The sequence below is a fragment of the Malania oleifera genome, chromosome 2 (genome assembly GCF_029873635.1).
Source record: "Malania oleifera isolate guangnan ecotype guangnan chromosome 2, ASM2987363v1, whole genome shotgun sequence".
In the NCBI taxonomy this organism is placed as follows: Eukaryota; Viridiplantae; Streptophyta; class Magnoliopsida; order Santalales; family Ximeniaceae; genus Malania; species Malania oleifera.
This window is the reverse complement of record NC_080418.1, coordinates 148,887,466-148,909,771: the sequence shown is the minus strand read 5'-3', so window position 1 is coordinate 148,909,771 and position 22,306 is coordinate 148,887,466. Positions and strand designations below refer to the sequence as shown.

Sequence of the window (22,306 nt, the reverse complement as noted above, 5' to 3'; positions counted from 1 at the left end):
AACACTTTGCATTGAAAAAAGAGAGACTTAATTTTTAGTAAAAGCAATTTAGGACAACATTAACATTGATTTAAGTCTGAGCCAAATTACAATCATAGTAGGGCGACATTTGACAGAATGAGTTTCAAATTTTGAATTTAAATTTGAATAAATTTAATTTAAATCTTAATACAATTTTATATTGCATTGTATCTAAATATAATATAAATCCAAATTCAAATCCCTATGACATTAGTCTTAACAAGCCATAAGTTGTGAGTTGCACAAAGGATAATCCTCTCCCATTGAGTGAGACTCTATTCATGCATGGTAAATAATTTAAGATGTAAAAATTATTATAATACAAAACCAGACATGGGTTAAAAAATATTAGGTCAATGGTAATTATAGTCAAACAAGTTAGATTATGCCATTATTGCCGCAAGCAAAGACGTGAGTAAATCAAACCTGCTCACAGACTATTGGACTTCATTCAACTCAGCTCCACTCGATTGGAGTTCAAGTCTTAAGTACAATTGCAAGCTTAATCGAGTTTGGTCGAACTTATTATTGTATACATTTATGCATACAGTTAATATTATTTATATATTTACGATTGTTCTTGATATTATTCTAAAACTAAATCCAACTTAACCACATTGATCTTGAGTTTTAGGAATTTAAAGCCTTGTCGTCAAGTTTTGACTTTCTTCACTTACAAGATTTAATCAAGTTTGAATCAAATTTCAAGCTTCAAATGTCTAAATCAAGTTGAGTTGAAAATTTGAAACACCTCATTGTGCGGAACCCTAAACATGCATCAATCCAATTTGAGGAGAGACATAATATGAACCATTCAAAAATGAGAAAAAAACAAATGCTTTGGCATCGATCTCCATTCGAGGTTGTCCATTCTACTTAATGAATGCATCAACACTAGCTTACATATTGCAAAGAAATAAATAGAAGATAAAAAAATGAAGACATGTACAGTAAAGCTGGGAAAGGTTAAGAGATTCAACAGCTGATGAAATGCTCTCAGGTATAAACAAGAAAATAAAGGCTTATGTGAAGGGATAAAAGTTTGAGAAGAGCAAGCTGCCGAGAAGGATGTAAGCTGCTGAATACGCCCAAATGAAATATCCACACCTCTTACCAATTCCAGGAGACACCATTAAGTATGAGGCAAACCAGTAGATTGGAGGGCTGGCAGACAGGAACCGAGTCGCAACCTGTAAATTAATGCATAGATATCAGAAAGTTGAAAAAAAAAAAAAAAAAAAACTCACACACACACACATTATCTGGCGAATAAAAATAAATAAATAAATAAATAAAACTCGAAAGAAAGCAACAATAACTTTGAAAGGGGAATTTGATCCTTCATTTCATTATTGGAAAAATAAAAATGTAAATGCAAGCCCGATAAAGCTAATAAATATTTGACAGTAAATAGCTCCTAGATTCCGCTTGGTCTTGAGAGTTAATCCAACAAAAAATGCCGCTGTTTCACATAAACTATAAAAAGTAAAATAAATAGATATGACCTTTTCACATTTCTAATTTAAGGTGACCTACTTAGCTCTCCTCTAACCTTGCAAAACATATGTGAGCTCTAGCACTAACATTAAAAATTTATAGCAGAGGGAATAAAAATGAATCCAACCTGCACGTGCATGACAAAAAAAGCTGTGAGTGCCATAAACGCCAAATGTAGAACGAAAGGAAGAACTACAGGGGACAAATATCCTGGCTTCTCTGATGATCCATTCCCTATTGTAAGTGGTACAGGATTCTCCCCCTTGAGCTTCTGCTTCCTTTGCCTAAGGGAGTGATCTCCTGTTGCAAATGTAACTGTTGCATGAGAATATCATCTGTGTGTTGCAACCATAAACCACAAACAGGCGGGATCTATCAAAAGGGCTGAATTTTAAGTTCAGAAGAGGGGAAAAAAAAACTCCTTATGGTCATAGGCACAACTTCAAAACAGCCATGCTGCTATTGTGCTGTTGTGCATGCTTCTCAAGAAAATTAATTTAACTCTGAGTTTAAATTAATACCTCGAATTGTCTCAGAAGAGTATTGCTGTGAAAAATGAGGACGGTTGGATCTTGGATCCATGCCCAAAGAAACCGCAGCAGTGGAATTTTTTCCCTCAAAAGAAGCTCGGAAACCCAATGACAGAACATTTTCAGGCTGTGACTTCATATAATAGAAAATTGAAAAAAATGCTAGAGATAATATAGGAGAAGCGAGCAGAAAGTTGGGCAACTGCTTCAGTTGGAAATATCTCAGGAAACCTACTCCCCTGTGATGATAGAATCCATCAATCTATGTCAGGGACATTTTAAGAAAAAATTAAAAAAAAATCAAACCAACTACTTTTTAGAAAAGAATTTTGGAGACCGTCAAGGGGTTCTTCGTGTAAAAATGTTACCTATGAAAAAAAAGAAACCCAAACATATTTATTATGTTTAGTATATATATGAATAATTAAGAATTTATTTTAGAAGGGTCTTATTATCTATTAAGGGACTATATTTGTGATTTTTAAGTACTAGTAGAAACACCAGAGAGCATCCAAATTGCATGTTGTTAACAAAAAAGCACAACAAGGGTAAAAGGAAAGAAAAAAATTAATCACTAGGTGCAGAAACAAACATACCAATAATGACTCTGAATATAATTGTACAGCAAAGGTATTCTTGCTTTGCACCAAGGCCTCATCTCATCTGGAAAATGTCCAAGACAAATATTGCGGTATCCATATGCTTGAAAAGCAATAAATGGGACAAAAATAAAGAGACAGCGCAAAGCTCCAGCAATAAGAATCTGCACTGCCAACTGGAATAGAATATTTAAATAAGAATCACAAACAAATTCATTGTGCCCCTTGGATCACTGCAAGTTAGAATTAACTTTAACTAAAATTTGAAGTCTAAGCATAAAACTTTCAGACTCTAATTGGGTTTTTTAATAATTATTTTATTTTTGGGGGGGAGGAGGGGGGATTTGCTATGAAAAATTAATTATCCTATTTTCCTCTGTTTGCTGCCATACATAAAAGAAAATATAAGAAATATCATTTTTTTCCAAGAAAATACTTTTCCTACTTTCCACTTAAAAGTATTTTCTGTCCAGCCAAACAGAGCCTTGACTTCATGCAGTACATCTCAATACTTGCACCACCAATGCTTGCCATAAAAAATGATCAAAACAAGATACAGACATTAAAATATCCACAGTTTCCATGTTTAAGCTGGTTTTAACATGAACAAATTACGATCAAGAAACGCTAAGATAAATAAGACACATAATTATATGAAATGAAACTTCAGTAAAACTATAAAATTGAGCGAGAAATTATTATCACCAAGAGATACCCAAGAACAACCATGGCTTTCCCTAGCCTAAAATTTTCTGTCTTCAAAACTGCTACAAAAATATTCTAACATTCCCTTGAATAATATAAAAGGGGAACAAGGGCTAAGCCAAATCATTCCCTTTCCTCTTGTATGTTTTCTTCCTTCTTGCTTCTATCTTCTTATTGGTCTGAAGACGGCAATTTCTTTTGTTACTAGAAAAACAAAGTTAAGGGTGGCCCCCTTTTTTTTGGATAAACTCCTCTTCTAAAAAGTAATATAACATGCTTGGTAAACAACTCTTTTTAACTTTTAAAAAGCCAGCTTTTAGTTTTTTTTTTTTTGGGAAACTTCTAAGAGTTACAGATTTGAAGATGTTAAGGCTTGATATGCATTGTTGGCCCACAACCTAACAACTTAAACTTTTAATTAAAGTGGCATTCTAACATAGTATCAGAGCCATGGTTGCCAGTACGTACTGAGTTCTAATCTTGTTGTCCACATTTAATGAAAATTTGTCAAAATATTATCTTGTTCCAATATGGGATTTATTCATTGCTTGTTTATCCTCCTGGTGCTAGCAGGCTGCACATGTCGGGCAGTGTTAAGGCTTGATATACATTGTTGGCCCACAACCTAACAGCTTAAGCTTTTAGGTGAAGTGGTATACTAACATAAGCTTTTAAAAGCTAAAAGCTAGCTTTTTTCTAATAGATTATTCTATTCCATGGGCATCCTTAATTTTTCCCCCCAAATATTACAAAATCACCCAGCATTAATACATTACCAGAAGACATCCATTTTGGTCATTTTAAAACATCTTATAGTTTTTCTACCCAGCCACGTAAGGGGAAATATTGGAAATAAGATTAAACTTGATAATCAAGAAAAATAGCAGTAGTAGATTTTGACATCTTGGATCTATCTGTTGTGAAACTTGAGATTGTTCCACCTAACTTTACCACAGTTACAATTGTACAGGTAAATAGAGAGTGAATAATTGTACAAAATTACACCAGGTAAATTCCCAGGGAAGTGGGGGGTCACAACGGACCGCTTAAATCCCTCTTTCCTAAACAGAATTTTCCTTAGACATGTAATTAACACAATATATTACTACAACTATACCAGACAAAAGTTAACTACTGAATAGATAAACTGAAGAACACCAGAATTAACGAGGTTCGGCTAATTGTGCCTACGTCCTCGGACACTATCAATCAATATTTCTCTATTGTAGAAATATTACAAAATGAGAGAGAGAAGAGAGAATATGCCTAAGAGAGAAGTAGGCAATTTTGGGGATGAGAATACAAATGGAGGTGATGGGTTTATATAAGTTAGGAAAAACCACTATTACAACCACTAATCACCTACCTTTGAAAAATTAGCCCACCATTGAAGACTTCAATGGCAATGGTAGGCTTCTAGAATAAGCCATAGTTCAACAAATCTCCACCTTGGCGAAATTCCATCTCTGAACATCTCTCATAGATTCCATAATGTCTTCAAACGCGCTTGTAGCGCAAATCTTTCAATTTTTTACAATGTTGATCAAGTTCAAGCAATGTTGAAACTTGACCACAGTTACCACTTTTGTCATCATATCTGCAGGATTCTCAGTGGTTCGAATCTTCTGGATTACTACTCCACCTTCTTCCAGAATTTCTCGAACAAAGTGATATCGAACGTCGATGTGCTTTGTCCTTGAATGGTAGACTTGGTTCTTTACTAGATGGATAGCACTTTGGCTATCACAATGCACCTTGATGTGCTTCTGTTCAATTCCCAAATCTTTCATCAATCCTTGAAGCCAAATTGCCTCCTTCACAGCCTCTGTGACTGCCATATACTCTGCCTCTGTAGTGGACAAAGCAACTGTTGACTGTAAGGTAGACCTCCAACTAACTGGCGCTTTTGCAAGAGTAAAAACATAGCCAGTAGTCGACCGACGCTTATCCAAATCACCAGCGTAGTCGGAATCACAGTATCCAACAATACTATGATCATCTAACTTATCCTGCTCAAATATTAGTCCAACATCTACCGTATACAAAATGTATCGTAGAATCCATTTCACAGCTTGCCAATGTTCCTTTCCAGGATCATGCATATACCTGCTCACAACTCCAACGGCTTGTGAAATATCGAGCCTTGTACACACCATGGCATACATCAAGCTACCAACAGCACTTGAATACGATACTTTTGACATGTATTCTCGTTCTGCTTCAGTTTTTGGAGACATAGATGCATTCAGCTTGAAATGAGGAGCAAGCGGAGTACTAACTGGTTTTGACTTCTCATCCATACCAAAACGCTTCAGTACTTTCCTCAAATATTGTTTTTGAGTCAAACAAAGCCTCCCCAATTTCCTTTCTCTACTTATCTCCATACCGAGAATTTTCTTTGCTTCGCCTAGATCCTTCATCTCAAACTCCCTATTCAACCGAGCCTTTAGTTTGTCAATTTCTGTCTGACTCTTGGAGGCTATCAATATATCATCAACATAAAGAAGAAGATATATGAAAGATCTATCTTGTAGCTTGCAAAAATACACACAGTTATCATATTTGCTTCTTCTGTACTTTTGCCCCATCATAAACTTGTCAAATCGTTTATACCACTGCCTTGGGGATTGCTTTAATCCATACAACGATTTTTCAAGTTTGCACACCATATTTTCTTTCCAGCAACTTTGAAACCTCCTGGCTGAGTCATGTAGATTTCCTCTTCCAAGTTTCCATGTAAAAATGCAGTTTTTACATCTAATTGAACTAGTTCCATATCCAATTTTGCTACCAAAGCCAATAAAATTCTTATGGAGGAATGTTTTACTACTGGAGAAAATACCTCATTGTAATCAATTCCCTCCGTTTGTGCATAGCCTTTAGCCACCAACCTTGCTTTGTAGCGAACACTATTCTTGTCAGGAAATCCATCTTTCTTTGTATATACCCATTTACACCCAATTGCCTTCTTTCCCTTCGGAAGACTAACAAGCTTCCATGTTCGATTCTTATGAAGGGACTGCATTTCATCATTCATGGCTTCCCTCCACTTTTCTTTTTCCGAACTTTGGATTGCTTCATTGTAAGTAACAGGAGTATCATCGTTTGCAATTGGAGATGCGTAAGCCACCATGTCAACAAAGCGAGCAGGCTTTCTAATTTTTCTCTTTGGCTTACTCAATGCAATAGATTCATGTTGCTGTTGAGGTTCTTGGGTTGAAACCTCTTCTACAGGCGACTCTTCTTCTACCATAGGAGAGTCTTCATTTTCTGGGTAAACAATTCTTCTATCAAACTCCACCTGTTTTGGAGCACCATCCTTTTGCTCAACACTTTCTGTTGTCACCTTTCTTAAAAAAGTAGATTCATTAAAGGTAACATCCCTGCTGAAGATTATTTTCTTTGTTTCTGGACACCAAAGACGATATCCCTTTACTCCAGAGGTGATTCCCATAAAGATTGCTTTCTTAGCTCTCGGATCCAGCTTTGATTCCTTGACATGATAGTAGGCAGCGGAACCAAATACATGTAAGGAATCATAATCTGTAGCAGGCTTTCCAAACCATTTCTCCAATGGTGTTTTACCACAAATAGCAGTAGATGGTAGGCAGTTGATGAGGTGGCAGGCATATGTCACAGCCTCAGCCCAAAATTCTCTACCCAACCCAGCATTGGATAACATACACCGAACCTTCTCCAACAATGTTCGATTCATACGTTCTACCACTCCATTCTGTTGTGGTGTATTTCTCACTGTGAAGTGTCGTATAATACCTTCATCTTCGCAAATTTTAAGAAATGGATCACTTCTATATTCTCCACCATTATCTGTACGGAGGCACTTGATCCTTCTGCTTGTTTGAGTTTCCACCATATTTTTCCATTTGAGAAAGACTCCTAACACTTCATCCTTAGTTTTCATAGTATACACCCATACTCTTCGAGAAAAATCATCAACAAAGGTCACATAGTAGTGTTTTCCTCCCAGTGACGTTGTCTTGGAAGGTCCCCACACATCAGAGTGAACATAATCCAAAATACCCTTGGTATTATGGATTGCAGTACCAAATTTCACTCTTGTTTGCTTCCCTTTGATGCAATGTTCACAGAAATCTAGCTTGCAGGTCTTTGCTCCCTTTAATAATCCTTGATTTGTAAGAAGTCCCAAGGATTTTTCACCTGCATGCCCCAAGCGTATATGCCATAACCTAGTTGCTTCTATGGCTTTATCATCAGAAGAAACTGTTGCTACCGTCCCAATAACTGTACGACCTTGATAGTGATACAAGTTATTGTTCTTCCGAATTCCCTTGATTACCACGAGTGCACCAAAGATGATCTTCATGACTCCGTTTTCTGCTGTTACTTTGAATCCCTTTGATTCTAGGGTTCCCACAGAAATAAGATTCTTCATCAAACTTGGTACATATCTAACGTCCGTCAATATTTTGATTGATCCATCTTGATTCCTCAAGCGGACTGAACCAATCCCATGTGTGGTAAGAGGGACATCATTTGCTGTGTAGACGACTCCACCTTCTAGTTCTTTAAAATCAAAGAACCAATCCCGATTGGGACACATATGATGGCTACACCCAGAATCTAGTAGCCATATACTCGAAGAACTAGTTGATGGCGTAGCAGCAAGCGAAAGATCTGAGCTCCCATCTTCGTACTCAGCCACATTTGAGATGGCCTTTCCTTTATCAGGTTTGCCTTTATTCTTTAGCTTCGGACAATCTTTCTTCCAGTGCCCCTTTTCCCGACAAAAGGCACATTCATCTTTGTTTGGTCTGGACCTTGACTTGGATCTCTCCTTCTTTCTTCTATTCTGGCTTTGTGAACGGCCTCGAACTACTAGAGCCTCGTTGGCTCCACTTGTGCTTTCAAGCTTGTCCTTCTTCCTCAATTCATAGTTGTACAAAGCAGCACAAACCTCGCCAAGAGACACTTTATCCTTTCCATGGAGCAGAGTAGTTTCAAGAAACTCAAACTCCTCAGGAAGGGATCCCAACAACATCAAAGCCAGGTCTTCATCTTTAAAAGTCTCATCCAGATTAACTAGATCAGTAACCAACCTATTAAAGTTGGTGATATGATCATTCATAGTGGTACCCGAGACATAGGTAAAGCGAAATAGTCTTTTCTTCATATGGAGTTTGTTCTGAGAGCTTTTCTTCAAAAACTTCTCCTCCAGTGCCTTCCACAACTTGTTTGCAGAAGTTTCCTTACAGAATGCATACTTCTGCTCTCTTGAAAGACACGATCGAATTGTACCACATGCTAACCGATTGATGGTCCCCCATTCTTTCTTCTCAATATCTTCTGGTTTCTCTTCTTCAATGGCAATGTCTAGACCTTGCTGAAAGAGAGCGTCTAGAACCTCACTTTGCCACATACCAAAATGACCGGTGCCGTCAAAAATCTCCACTGCAAATCTGGCATTTGTCACAGTAGTTCTTGCCAAAATAGACGAGTTTGATGTGGATGCTTTTGCACTATCTGCCATCTCTGCCATAAATGCTATTCAATAGCTGCCGATGCGGAATGCCAATAGCCCAAGGAAAACTTTTCTGATGTGGAAGATCAGACTAAGCTGCAACCACAGAGCATACTAAGAATAACCTTGGCTCTGATACCAATTGTTGTGAAACTTGAGATTGTTCCACCTAACTTTACCACAGTTACAATTGTACAGGTAAATAGAGAGTGAATAATTGTACAAAATTACACCAGGTAAATTCCCAGGGAAGTGGGGGTCACAACGGACCGCTTAAATCCCTCTTTCCTAGACAGAATTTTCCTTAGACATGTAATTAACACAATATATTACTACAACTATACCAGACAAAAGTTAACTACTGAATAGATAAACGGAAGAACACCAGAATTAACGAGGTTCGGCTAATTGTGCCTATGTCCTCAGACACTATCAATCAATATTTCTCTATTGTAGAAATATTACAAAATGAGAGAGAGAAGAGAGAATGTGCCTAAGAGAGAAGTAGGCAATTTTGGGGATGAGAATACAAATGGAGGTGATGGGTTTATATAGGTTAGGAAAAACCACTATTACAACCACTAATCACCTACCTTTGAAAAATTAGCCCACCATTGAAGACTTCAATGGCAATGGTAGGCTTCTAGAATAAGCCATATTTCAACACTATCATGCAAGTGGAAGGAGGGATTGAAGAGAATGTAATACAGAGTTAAAGCAAGTTAGGAAAAATGGAGGAGTGCTTTCAGGCATGATGTGTGATCATAGAATACTCTTGAAATTAAAAAGAAAGTTATATAGGACAGCTACAAGACCAGCTATGTTATATAGATCAGAATGTTGGCCAACTAAAAACAACATATCCATCCAAAACGTAAAAGTTGAAGAAATGATAAAGTAGATGAGTGGTAAAACCATATAACATTAAAGGATAAATTAAAAACAAACATATTTGCAATAAGTTAGGCATAACACTAGTAGAAGATTAGATTAAGTGGTGTGGTAAGATGGTTTGGACATTTGAATAAGGGTGAGTTAGTAGAAGGGGTAGACATGGACCTAAAATAACTTAGAATAAGATAGCAAGAAAGGATTTAATAGCTCTTAAGGCTGCCAAGAAAAATGCCCTTAATCGAGTGAATTAGCAATAAAGGATTCATTTAGCCAACCTATCCTAGTGGGACTTAAGGCTTGTTGTTGTTGTTGTTGTTGTTATAGCTTTTCTATCAAACACTCATAATCAACTTCTTTTTTTTCTTTTTTTTCTGACAGCTCCTTTTTTCCTAGGGAGGACCAAACAATTGTCAAAATAACTTTGCTTAATAACCATCCCACTAGAGAGGGAACAGCTCAGCCAGACAGCCAGAATATTCACATTTGCAATAGGAAGAAAAGGGACATCTGAAAAAGCATTGCACAGATCTATATAGTCTCTTCTGTTAGCTTCAATCAAGCTGCATTGAAGCACCATATATTCTCAAATGATGCAAGAATAAGTCATTAAATGGGGACAAGGATAGACTTCTGAGAGAGAGAGAGAAAGAGAGATGATAAAACTTACAAAGGCACGCTTTTTTAAGAAAATGGCATCATAGGACTTGTGCAGTGTCTGAAAACAGAAATAGCCAGCATTAAGGACCCCATTTGACCTTGCACAGCCAGAGAGAGCAAAGAAAAGCATAGCAACATCATTTGCACCAGATATTAAGTGGTACAATCCACCAATTGAGAGCATGGAATACAAGCTTTCTGAATATCTGTAGTTCAAATAGAGAATCATGATTCATCAATTTTTGTTCTGGCAAGAAAAAGAAATGAAAGTAAAATACGTAAATAAAACAAGAAAATTACATCGACGAATAGAAAATCGAGGCTGGATTAAAGCAAAACAATATTGAAGCTCGCAATGCTGCTTCTGGGTCCTTCAAAATAATAACTGAAAGCCTGTTAGCAACAAAGCCAGGAACAAGAATCAAAGTCAAAGCATATGTATACATAAATGGACCATATATCAGACAATCACATAGTTTTGTGTGTGTAGGCATGCCTGCGTGTGCATGTATCCTGAGTTTTGAGAAATAAAAAAACAATGGCCTCCCTTTACTCCGAGTCTCTAAGACCCAATTCATTTTTTTGATAAGGAGGGTCTTACTCTCACCCTACTATTCATTTCTACATTGATAAAAAGTTGCATGCTCAATGTGAGTGACTTTGCCCAACACTATGTCATTAATAGCTTGTTATCAAATGATAAACAGAGAGAACAAGAGCATTTTAGCAGGCAACTAACCTGTAAAGGTAAATGGCAGAGAGCACGAAGGCAATGCTATTGAGTACATAACCAGATAACCCCAACACAGCTCTGTGCCCAACAAGAGGAATCAGAGGTGCAAAAACTGCAGTAGCAACCATCATAAACCATCAAAATTTCATAAATTCACACTATTTTAAAATTTGAAAATAAAATATTAAAGAATGCATGTTTTCTTGCATGGTAATTAATGACATTGAGAAATGAACAAAATATATAGCAAATCAATGAATAAACTTTTATTTTACATGTCATTATTTTTTAATTTTCTCAATTCTATTCATGTTTGATAAACTTTCATTCTTAAGCATATTTTAAACAGAGATAAAACTCAACAGAAAATTGAATTCCACCTCATCTTCTTTTTGCAAAATCCTTGACCCAAACAGAGCCTAAAAAACAAATTCAAACTATAGCTCCTTTGAAACAAATGAAAACTGAAAAATTCGTGGAATTTATTCAAAATTTAGGATTCTCTCTGTTTGGAATTAAAGCAAACTATGAATAAAAATCAGAGCATCAAATCAAGGGATTGGGTCCTCTTATTGCAAATCCAATCAAAATTGAAAGGGTGTGCAAACAAAATGCACAAAATGGAGGTCAAAATACATTTTTTCTAACAAATAACATTTCAAGCATAAAAATTCGGTTGAATTTTACAGTTTTTCATACAGTACGCCAAACATGCGAATTCATTTGCAAATGAATTCTTTTTTCATTTATGCTCCAAGAACAAGAGTCTAAAAAATGCATTTTCTACTCTAGAAAAGCAAAAACAACAAACAAAAGAAAAAAAAAAAAAGAGGGTCCAGACTCCAGAGGCGCAAAAACTTCAATACTAACCATAAAAACTCCAAAAATTCACACTTCACATTAGTAAGCAAATTCAAACTACAAAACATGGTTTCTACTTTGTCAATGAAAAACAAGAAAAGTGAAAAAGGAATCAGAGGCACAAAAAGCTGCAATAGCCATTATGAACCATCAAACTCCATAAATTCACACCAAAAAAAAAAATCAAAGTATCAAACCACAAACCATGGTTTCTGCTTTGGAAAATGAAAAACAATAGAAAAGAAAAACAGGAATCAGAGGTGCAAAAACTGAAAGAAAAACCACCACAAACCATCAAGCTCCACAAGTTCACACTTAAATAAAAAATAAACCACAAAATGTCATTCTACTTCAGAAAAACAAAAAAAAAAAATTAAAAAAAACAAACAAAAGAGAAATCAGAGGTGCCCAAGCTGCAAGAGCAATCATCACAAACCGAAAACACCATAGTCCAGACTGAAAAATGAATTCAAGCTAGAGACAAGTGTCTTCTTTGGAAAAGCAAGCAGAGGAAACCAAGGCACCAAAACCGCAATAGCAACCATCATACACCAACAGAACTGTGGGAAAGCGTTTCCTTTCTCACCCGAGCAAGTCTATGAGATGCAGGATAATAACAGAAACAGAATAAAGAGAGAATTAAGGGAAAAGAAAGAGAAGCAGGAGAAGGGAGGAAGAAGAACAAACAAGAAGAGGGGTGGAAGATGAAAGAATGAGAGGAGGAAGAGGGCTGCACGAACAAGCGAGTGAGAGAGATAGAGAGGGAGGGAAACCAGTCTGATTCAAATAAAAACAGTCCAAATCATACAACTACCAAAGTATTTATACCCTTCAAATAACTTAAACGCATAATTACATATTAAAGCCAATATAACAAAAAATTACACAACAAAATCAAAAGGGCCAATTCACGCATATGACACTAAATCTATGTAAAAAATAAGTATGCTAAATATGTGGCCTAAATGATGAAAGGCAGTCCTCTGTCATACTCCCCAGCTGAAAAGAACTCAGATCCAAAGAGTGTAATTGTAGGTATGACTCGAACAGCCGAGCACAAATAGCATCCTCAGTAAGCCATTAACATCCAAAGCAAGAAAACCTCTCCACAGAACCATATAACATAGAAAATCACCCTAAGGACAAGTCGCAAACTCGTCATCCCAAATATACTCCAGTTTGTCTAGTGGCTAAGAAGTGGAAGAATCCTGAGGAACCATCAACCCTACATGAGTACTAGATGACAAAGTAGGAGCCTCAAAAGTGCCTTGGCAAAGTGTCAAATCTAAAAACAAGACTAATGGTCATAGCATTAGGCAAATCAAGTAAATATACAATAGGTCTAAGTTTATTAAGGATGTAGATTGGAAGCATTAGGTCAATTTTGATTTCAATTTCAACCCAAAAAACAAAACGATGGAAATTATCAATAAAGCATGGAATTCTTTTATGAAACTTCAGAAACTATTATTAGAATAATGCAAGATCTAGAACTAAAATATTATAAATAAAATGCAACGAGATAGGCATGTGGTGCATAAGGTGCAGCAATTGTAATATAATAATTATATTGACATATTCAACTAAAATTAATTAAATTCATAAATTAGTTAACTATTATTAATTATACAAAAAATGCCAATAATTTAGACATAAATAATCAAACAAAATGTTGTAGCTAATATCTAATTTAGATTTTTCATATAACTTCAAAAGTCTGAAAGATATTCATATACTTCTTGTAATAATCTTTAGTTTCAATTAAAAAATATATATATAGAGTAAAATAGAAATTTCAATTTGCATTTTGAATCTCAAGTTTGATTTTTGAGGAAATCTCATTCTACAGCAAATTTTTTGATAAATTTCTCTAAAATTTTGAGACTTAAATAAATTTTGGGTGATTTGTGGAATTTTGATCGAAAATTTTGTAAAATAGAGTTTGTCTACCATTTTGACTTCACAGTGGTGGAAAGTGAAATTTTCAAAAAAAATTTGAGAATTTAAGACCATGGACGCTATGACCCACATTATATTCTCTAGCCTTTAACGAACATTTGCAACAAGTTAGTAATTTATAGTGCTCTTAGCAAGTTTTTCCCCAACCTCAAACTGCAGATCATGGATGGGATGAACAAAAGGCTTAGCAAGCATTGAAGTACGGCACCTAGTGACAAGGGAATAAGATTAATGTGTGCACAAGGTTTGTAATACAATATACACTCAAAAGGACACATCCCTATAGACCTATTCACAAAATTATTATAAGCAAACTCAACAATAGGTAGCACTAAGTCTCACCTGTCTTGTTTTTCTCCCATTACCATCTAACTAGATCACCTAGGCTACAATTCAAACTTAAAAACCTCAACTAGACCATTAGGTTGAAGATGAAGGAAGAGAGGGAGGGCAACTGCCATGAGAGAGAGAGTAAAAATGCGACACAATTAATCATCAAAAATTAATTGTTCTTTCATCATATGCCTATAGTTATAGGTAACTAAGAACCCCTAAAGATTACTACCAAAAACTACAACATAACCACAAAATATTATAAAAAATGTAAAATAATCTCAAAGTAATTAAAAATCTCTGAAATAAACTAATGTCCTAAAACTAATATAAAATCCCTAGTTTCTTAAATCTACACCTTTTATAAATCTGTTAAAAATCCAGAAAAAGCAGTCCTCCATTACCCACAAGAATGAGTAACGTGGTGGGATTCTACTTGCCTAGTAATACTCACTCTAGAGCTATACTAGGGTCTAACTTGACATTATGGAGTACGGAATGATAGACCTAGACTATACAAAAGATCTTGACGAGACTCACTAATGGAGCTTATGCCCTATGGGAATACTAGGGTCCAACTGTGGACTATGTAGTAGGGTATGATAGACCTACACTACGGAAAGGATCTGGACAAGACTCGCTTAGTTGAGCTTAAGTCCTATAGGAGAAATCTTAAGGTACTTCTCTATGGCAATGGCTTTCTAGTTGGCTGCCCCTAGAGATTCAACCTCTCTTCTAATATCCTCCTTAAGACCATTAACGAATGTGGTGACTGTGTGGCATGTGACCTCGATAAAACCACTCTGAAGCATACAACAAACAACAACCAAGCCTTAAGTTCCATTAGGTATCGGCTACATGAATCCTTTTCTATCAATTTACACAATTGTGGGCAATTTTTCCTACACCTTAAGAGTTATTAAATTCTTACTATTTCATCACAAGTTATTTTAGGCCTACTCCTACCCCTTCTATGGCCACTAAAAGTAACTAACTCACTACTCCTCATTGGTACACTATTTGGCCTACGTTGCTGGTGCCCAAACCACCGAAGTTGTCTCTTACTTATCTTATCTTCTACAAGTGCTATGCGTAGCCTACCACAAATATGTTCATTCCTTAATTTATCTTTTAACGTTATACCACTCATATATGATTCAGGGTTTGTCTATGGCAAGAGCTCACTGAACAACTCTTTCTTATAGGAAGGAGGGAGGAACATCTATACTTCTATTTCAACCTTCATCTCATCACTTCCCACTAGGTAATAAGCGGTTCATCTACCTGCTCGAGGGTTTCTTGAATAGTTTGCCAATACTATTCATTCTACAAGTTTCATTTTAACAAATTGAACTTTTTCCTTACGTCTCATGTGGTACCACTCAAAGCAATCCTCTATCTCTTCTGCCAAGTCTAAGAAGGTACTTGGATCTAATTTTTCATCATAGGTATGAACATCTATGATATGGGATTCATGAGGATTTTGGTAAGCTTTGATGAACTTGGGATTTGAAACCTAATTTTTGAGATTGGTAATGTTTTGAGAGACTTGAAGGATCTAGACTCATCTTTGGAGTGGAACAGTGGAATTGATGTAGCCAAAATTTGTGATATTATCATATTTGAAGAGTCTTTGAGAGGGGGAGTGATCCACAAAGTGTTATATTGGGTGTAAGACCTATTCATGTATTTGGTATGGGAACCTTCTCTACAGGTGATGAAAATGCGGATAGAAAAAACAATGAAGTTGTTGGCATATTATTAGAAGAATGAGGTATCAGAATGGACCTATTTGTGGCAGAAAGGAAGTTGCATCAGCCTACGGAAGACGGTATCAAATCAAACATTAAAGTGTCGGAAGTAAGTTATGAGGGAATCACAACCAGAATGAAATTTTGATTGTGAAGCTCCTTGGACTGAACGGATATGAGTCTTGGGTGGTTTCAATAGTGAGACTAGCTCTGGATAGGAATTTTCCTCGGTGAATCAAATGACAAATCCTCTTCACTCTGGTGAGAATTTTGCTTTGAGGGACAAGGATGAAATATGGATTCATATCAAGGATAAATTAGGTGTTTTGAGAGGATTGATCAATACCCTCTAGGAGCTTGTTGGAATGGGATGGTGGATGGCAAGTGAGTGGAGCACTATTCTTGGTCAATGTGACTTCATTGAGGAATCATAGATTAGAGGGTGGTTATTAAAGGGTGCTAATTTTGTAAATCAAGACTGAGTTTGAAGAAAGACGTTGTGTTCATGAATGTGTTCTAAGAGAATCTTTATTTGGGAATTGAATTCAAGTCTACTACCGGAATAAAGATGAGTCTAGGTTCTGTGAAGAGACAAATCATCGGAGCTAGGTTGTTCCAAAAACATCTTTTTGAGAGTTCTACAAAAAGTCAGATGTGTGCGTTAATCATTGAGGACGTTGATGGAACGAGGGAAAATGTCATTATCATACATTTCTATAACCGTGACACATGTCAAATAGCTCGTAGGGGCAACCTCAAATGGTTACAATATTATTGTCAAATGGGTTATTAAAGGAACTTCGGTTAATACGGATTTGATTATAGAGATGTATAGATCATCGGAGCTAGGTTGTTCCAACAACTTCTTGCTTTGAGTTTTTGAGATTTCTATTGGAAGTCAGATGCGTGTGTTAATCAACAAGGACGTTGATAAGATGGAACGAGGGAAAATTGAATAATCCAACATTTTGTAACTGTGACACACATCAAATAGATTGTTGGGAAACCTTGGATAATTATAGTATTATTGTCAGAAGAATTATGGAAGGAACTTCAGTTAACATGGATTATATTACAGAGATGTCATGGGGCATATTCTGAATGTTAATGTGACATTGTGGTAGATCCGGACAATCATCACAGTGGCATTTCTCGAGCTAAGATGTATGATCATTAGACCCATAGCTAGTTACTCGTACGTGAACAAGAATGATTCGAAGACGTTACTTTTAGGAGAACACCAAGAGAGCAGCCTACCTCCTTTAGTATCTTTGTGGGTACTAACTGAGCACCTTGAGGAGAGCGGGCTTTTGACATCCTCGAGGGTTGTCTTGGGCTTTTTTATGGGATTTGAAGCCCCATGGACAAGTTATTGGAGAATGAAGTCACACATACTCTTAGCCCAAAGGTTAAGACTCACCCTAGTCTTGGCCCTTTGGTATGCTATTGGGCGGTTTCATCTCAAACGTATTTGGACTATCGAGAGTGCTTATCCTTTATATGTCAAATTGAAGTAATGTACAATGTCATTTCCTTTAGTTTCAACTAATGGATGGTAAGTAGCAGGTGCTCCTATTAGAGTATTGTGTTGTAGGGATAAGGGTTACTTTAGTACTAGTGGAATATGAGTATGATAATTTCAGTGGAACAAGGTTGTTGTGTCATGAGACATGATCACTGAATTGGACGTTGGAGTATTTCCATGGAAGAGAATGAGTAAGGCAGCACAGTACTTAGTGTAATCTTGTCACCACACAATCGTGACTGCATCACACTTTAGGCAAACTCAAGGTGCCTCCTTATGGCCTTGGTAAACTACCGCCCCGTGACAGTCAACAAACTTAACTCCCTTTTATGTGTGGCCCTAACACACCAAGAACTAAGCCCTAAAACTTCATAGACTTGCCTTAGGGGAAAACGAAAACAAATTAATTTGAACTATAAAAATGTTTTTTTTTTTTTCTTCTTCTTTCGATAAGAAAAGTAGGCAAAAAAACAAAGAAAAGTAGCAAAACAACTGAATTTTGCAAAATTTGTGGAATTCATTAACAAATCTATGATTTTCTAGCAGCAAATATAGAATTGAAATCTTAACAAACAAATCACGGAATTGGATGCTTGTCTCATGAGGGTATCCCAGTTATCTTATCTTGAGCTCGTCTCATTATAACATTAAATTCCCAAGCAAAATCTGAACTGCGTGCAACCCACAAACAGTATATTGCTCTCCAAGTCAAACATTTAAACTCAAAATATCTAGAAAAAATGCTCTGTCATGTGGGTACATGGATAGTCAGGTTTTAAAGTTAGAATTTGCAAATGCTTATACATAACCCTTCCTTTCTTCAGAAAGGAAATGCATTGAGCAGATTATGTGTCAGTGAATAGCCTGACAGAATTGGGCATACTTATTGACTCTGGTAGTACAATGTTGCTACATATCTAATCGATCGTGTAAATCTATTGATTAAACTTCGAATTGATTATGTTACATTTATCCCCCTAATATTGACAGAAGCTGAGTCTCGAGAAAAAATAGTTATAAAAAAAAAAAAAGTCACAAACATTCTAAATAGCTGTGCAAACACGCCTTTTCGCTACCAAATCACACATTAAACGAGAGAATTTAGTTAAATTCCATAGTTTAGTGTAGAGGAGGCCAAACAGCTGAATTCATTTGCAAACGAATTCCACTCAAGAATTCCTTTCATGCGCAAATGAATTCATTCTATTTTTGTTTACATCCCGAACACAATGTACTAAAAAACTTGTTTTCTGCTTGGAAAGCAAAAGGAACGGGTGAAAGAAAAAGATAAAAGCAAAATAAGTCACCTGTGCGAGAGAAGATAGAGAGGGATATGGGGAGGAGAGGCAAGAAGGCGTAGGACTGTTCGTATTCGTAGCCGCACTCGGCAATGCGGACGAAGTAGACGCCGTCCCATACGACAGAGCTTTCGACGGCGGCGGCGACGGAAGGCCAGAGAACCGAGCCTTCTGTAGAGTTTGAGGAAGAAGAAAGGCAGCTAGGGTTCAGCGGTGCGGAGGTGTCGTAGGGACTGAGAAGAGTTCTCCATGTGAGGATCATAGAGAGGAGCAGCAGACGTGAAGCAGCGGCGCACCGGAGGACCGTGCCGCCATGGTCGGTGGCGGTTGCTAGCATGGAGGGAGCGGGAGAAAGAGAGAGAGATCCGGAGTTGGAGGTGTGCGTTCGTGAGGACTAAGGAGGGGCAAAACGATGACGTTTTAAGGGGAAAAAAAGGGCGAAAAATACAGAATTTTTTCTTCGTTTGTAATTATTTTAAAATAATATATTAAATAATTCTTATTTAGAAAAATATTTTCTGTTATAACGCTTACATAATCTGGCAGCTTGATCAGTTGGAGTGAAAATAAAAATAACCATTGAATACCAAATCTCGCTGGATCAAGGACTCTTCGTCTTCTGCCAGATTGAAAAATGCGGTTTCCGGCTTGTTCCTCCGGCCATTTGTCCCATATATGCAATTATTTATTATGATTTTTGATATCCGCAACCCACTCCCTCACTCGCGCACGCTATCCCACTTGAACACTGAGGGCATGCAGGTGCAAAATTGCAGATGGCGGCAGCAGGAGCAAGAGGAAATCAACTGGCCTCCCCTGCATGCATCAGTAGTACTGAATCCATTCAATTTAAAATTTTATAGGCATATATAAAGCAAGTTGCATGCTACTGGCTAGGCTACCTAGCTAGCTACTATTATAATTACATGTTTGTGTATGTGTGTGGAGGCTGGTATTGAATAATTTATTCAAAATTATATTTTTAATGACTAGTCAAATTATTATAAATGACACTAAGTACTCATTCTTATAAAAACTTGGAACTATTTAAGGAGTTTTTTTTTCTTTCTTTTTCTTTTTTTATATTAAAATATTAAATAATGATTAAGTGGGATTGGGAAAACACCTGCTCCAACAAGTTTTGGAATAATAATAATTGAGTAATATAATTACAATAGTTTTATTTTTATGAAATGATTGGAAAGCCAAGTAGTGTCCCTGCTAATACTCGTCCTTATCACTATCCTCATTTTCAGAAAGTAGAAATAGAAAAGATAGTGAAACAAACGCTAGATGCATGCATAATTCAACCAAGTGTCAGGTGAAGAAGGAGAAATGGAAACTGAGAGACGGAAAAGAGAGAGACGATATAGTGAGAAAGGGAGAGCGAAGGAGGGCAGCAAGGTGGTGATGTCGAGCAAGGATGGTTGTGACTGGAGGTGGCGGCGTATTGGCGACGGCGATGGCTAGGTTCTCATGGCCGTGCGTGAGAGAGAGAAATGGAGAGTGAAGGATGGAAAAGAGAGTTACGAGATAGTGAGAAAGGATAAGAGAGCGTGAGATATATACAAAGAGAGAGAGAAAGAGAGAGATGAAGAACAAGGGGCGGCTGGTACTGGAGAATAATGTATGGTTGCTTATTGCTTTGTTTCTCATGAACCAAATAAGAGGGAGCAGTTGCATGCCCCACTTGAATGATGGCATTGGCAGTAGAGTAGTGTCCAAGCAAGCTAGCTTTAATTGTGACCCATCACTACTAGCGTAGTTGCAACTCAAAAGATTGCTTTTTCTTTTGCAATTTCTGCACAACTGGGTCAGGGTGGGTAAAGGACTTTAATGGCTATTCAATACTGAGGCTAATTCATAGTAATGGGCACCTGCCAACACAAATGAATATGGAGAGCAGAGCATATATGTAATGACCCGGAAAAATAATAATATTTAAATATTAAGAGAGAGAGAAATGAAAGCAAAAATATAAGGGAAGCTGCCAAATTTCATCGACGAACACAGGGTTTCGTCGACGAAGGCTTTAAGCATTTCGTCGACAAATACAGGACTTCGTCGATGAGAAAATACCGAGAGGGGTTCTGAGGCAGCCTGAATTTCATCGACGAATACAGGGTCTCATCGACGAAATTTGTGAAGGACTCGTCGACAAACATAGGGTCTCGTCGATAAAATCCCCTATTATATATATACGAGAATCCGAGAATAAATTCATTTTTAAGAAGTCTCTCTCTCTCTCTCTCTCTCTCTCTCTCTACGACTCTCTCTCCCTTCTCTCTTCGTTTTCGGCCCCACCAGTCCCCGGATCGACAATCTGAAGCTACCACGACGCTCCTGGTGGAATTCCCTACAAGTTTACCGAAATGGATCGTCGAGAAAACGAAATAGGATTTCATCCCAAATTCTGGATAAGGTCTTTTATTGAGTTTTTGGCTTTATGGTAGTTATAAGAAATGACGTAGGCGAAAAAATAATAATATTTTGTTTTGGGATATTGTGTTTTCAGGAGGTTGATCTAGGAATCCTACAGGTATAGAGCCAGATTTTTATAGGGGTTTTTCAAGGTTGAGGTAAGGGAAATATGCTATGCTAGGAGTTTTAATAGAGTTAATACAGATTTTATAAGCATATTTTTATGTCAGTCTATTATACAGTTTTTATAGAAAATGAACATAAATGTTTATGTGGCCTAAGTAGACTTTCATGTGAAGAATGAATTTATACAGTTGTTATGAAACATCATACTATACTAAATACAAAGATATAGATAGTATATACATTTAATATGGTTTTCCAGCATATGAGATTATACAGAGATAGATTTATATTCGCAGAGAAATATACATGCATATACAGTTTTTATATGAATAGTTCAGGAAATAGATATATATATATATACAGATACATGTATACAGTATTATTCGGATCAGTATTTATACCACAACTTTATACAAAATTTGTTTTGCCATGTTTCCTATTACCGTAATATACAGACAGAAATACAGAGGTAGCATCAAGATGCTACAGATGCAGTATACAGTTTTACAGTATATATATATAGTACATAAAGACAGCGTTACGGTAATTTTAGAAACATGATGAAAACAGTAAAAGAGTATATATGTATATATTTATATATAGTAACAGATCCCTGAGGAAAGATACACAGACAGATATAGATTACAGAGCATGGTACCGTTCCTAGATACAGATAGAGTGCAACCACATATCTCAGATAGTATGTGGGTACCATCAGTCGTGCTCGAAGAGTATGCAGCTCCCCGGTACACTGGGTTGAGGGAGCCGGTTTGACGAGGTAGTAGCCAGTCCCGAGCTTAGGAGAGGATGCAGTTTGGCCGGACTGAGGTAGTGTAGAGTATAATGACTTATCTGGAGGGCCGACCAGATAGAGTCCCGCCTACGGGCCGCACAAC

The 22,306-nt window shown here is 36.8% G+C and overlaps 1 protein-coding gene across 1 annotated transcript; it reads right to left on the bottom strand.

Moving 5' to 3' along the window:
* Positions 1–842: 842 nt before the first annotated feature.
* LOC131149729 (uncharacterized) lies at positions 843–20,381 on the bottom strand. The gene is made up of 9 exons (XM_058100436.1): positions 20,230–20,381; positions 18,873–19,697; positions 11,143–11,248; positions 10,704–10,796; positions 10,414–10,609; positions 2,645–2,823; positions 2,040–2,287; positions 1,646–1,818; positions 843–1,211 (listed from the first exon to the last, which is right to left on the bottom strand). The coding sequence occupies exons 2-9, from the start codon at positions 19,198–19,200 to the stop codon at positions 1,044–1,046; spliced, it is 1,491 nt and encodes a 496-aa protein (XP_057956419.1). The 5' UTR covers positions 19,201–19,697; positions 20,230–20,381; the 3' UTR covers positions 843–1,043.
* Positions 20,382–22,306: the final 1,925 nt, after the last annotated feature.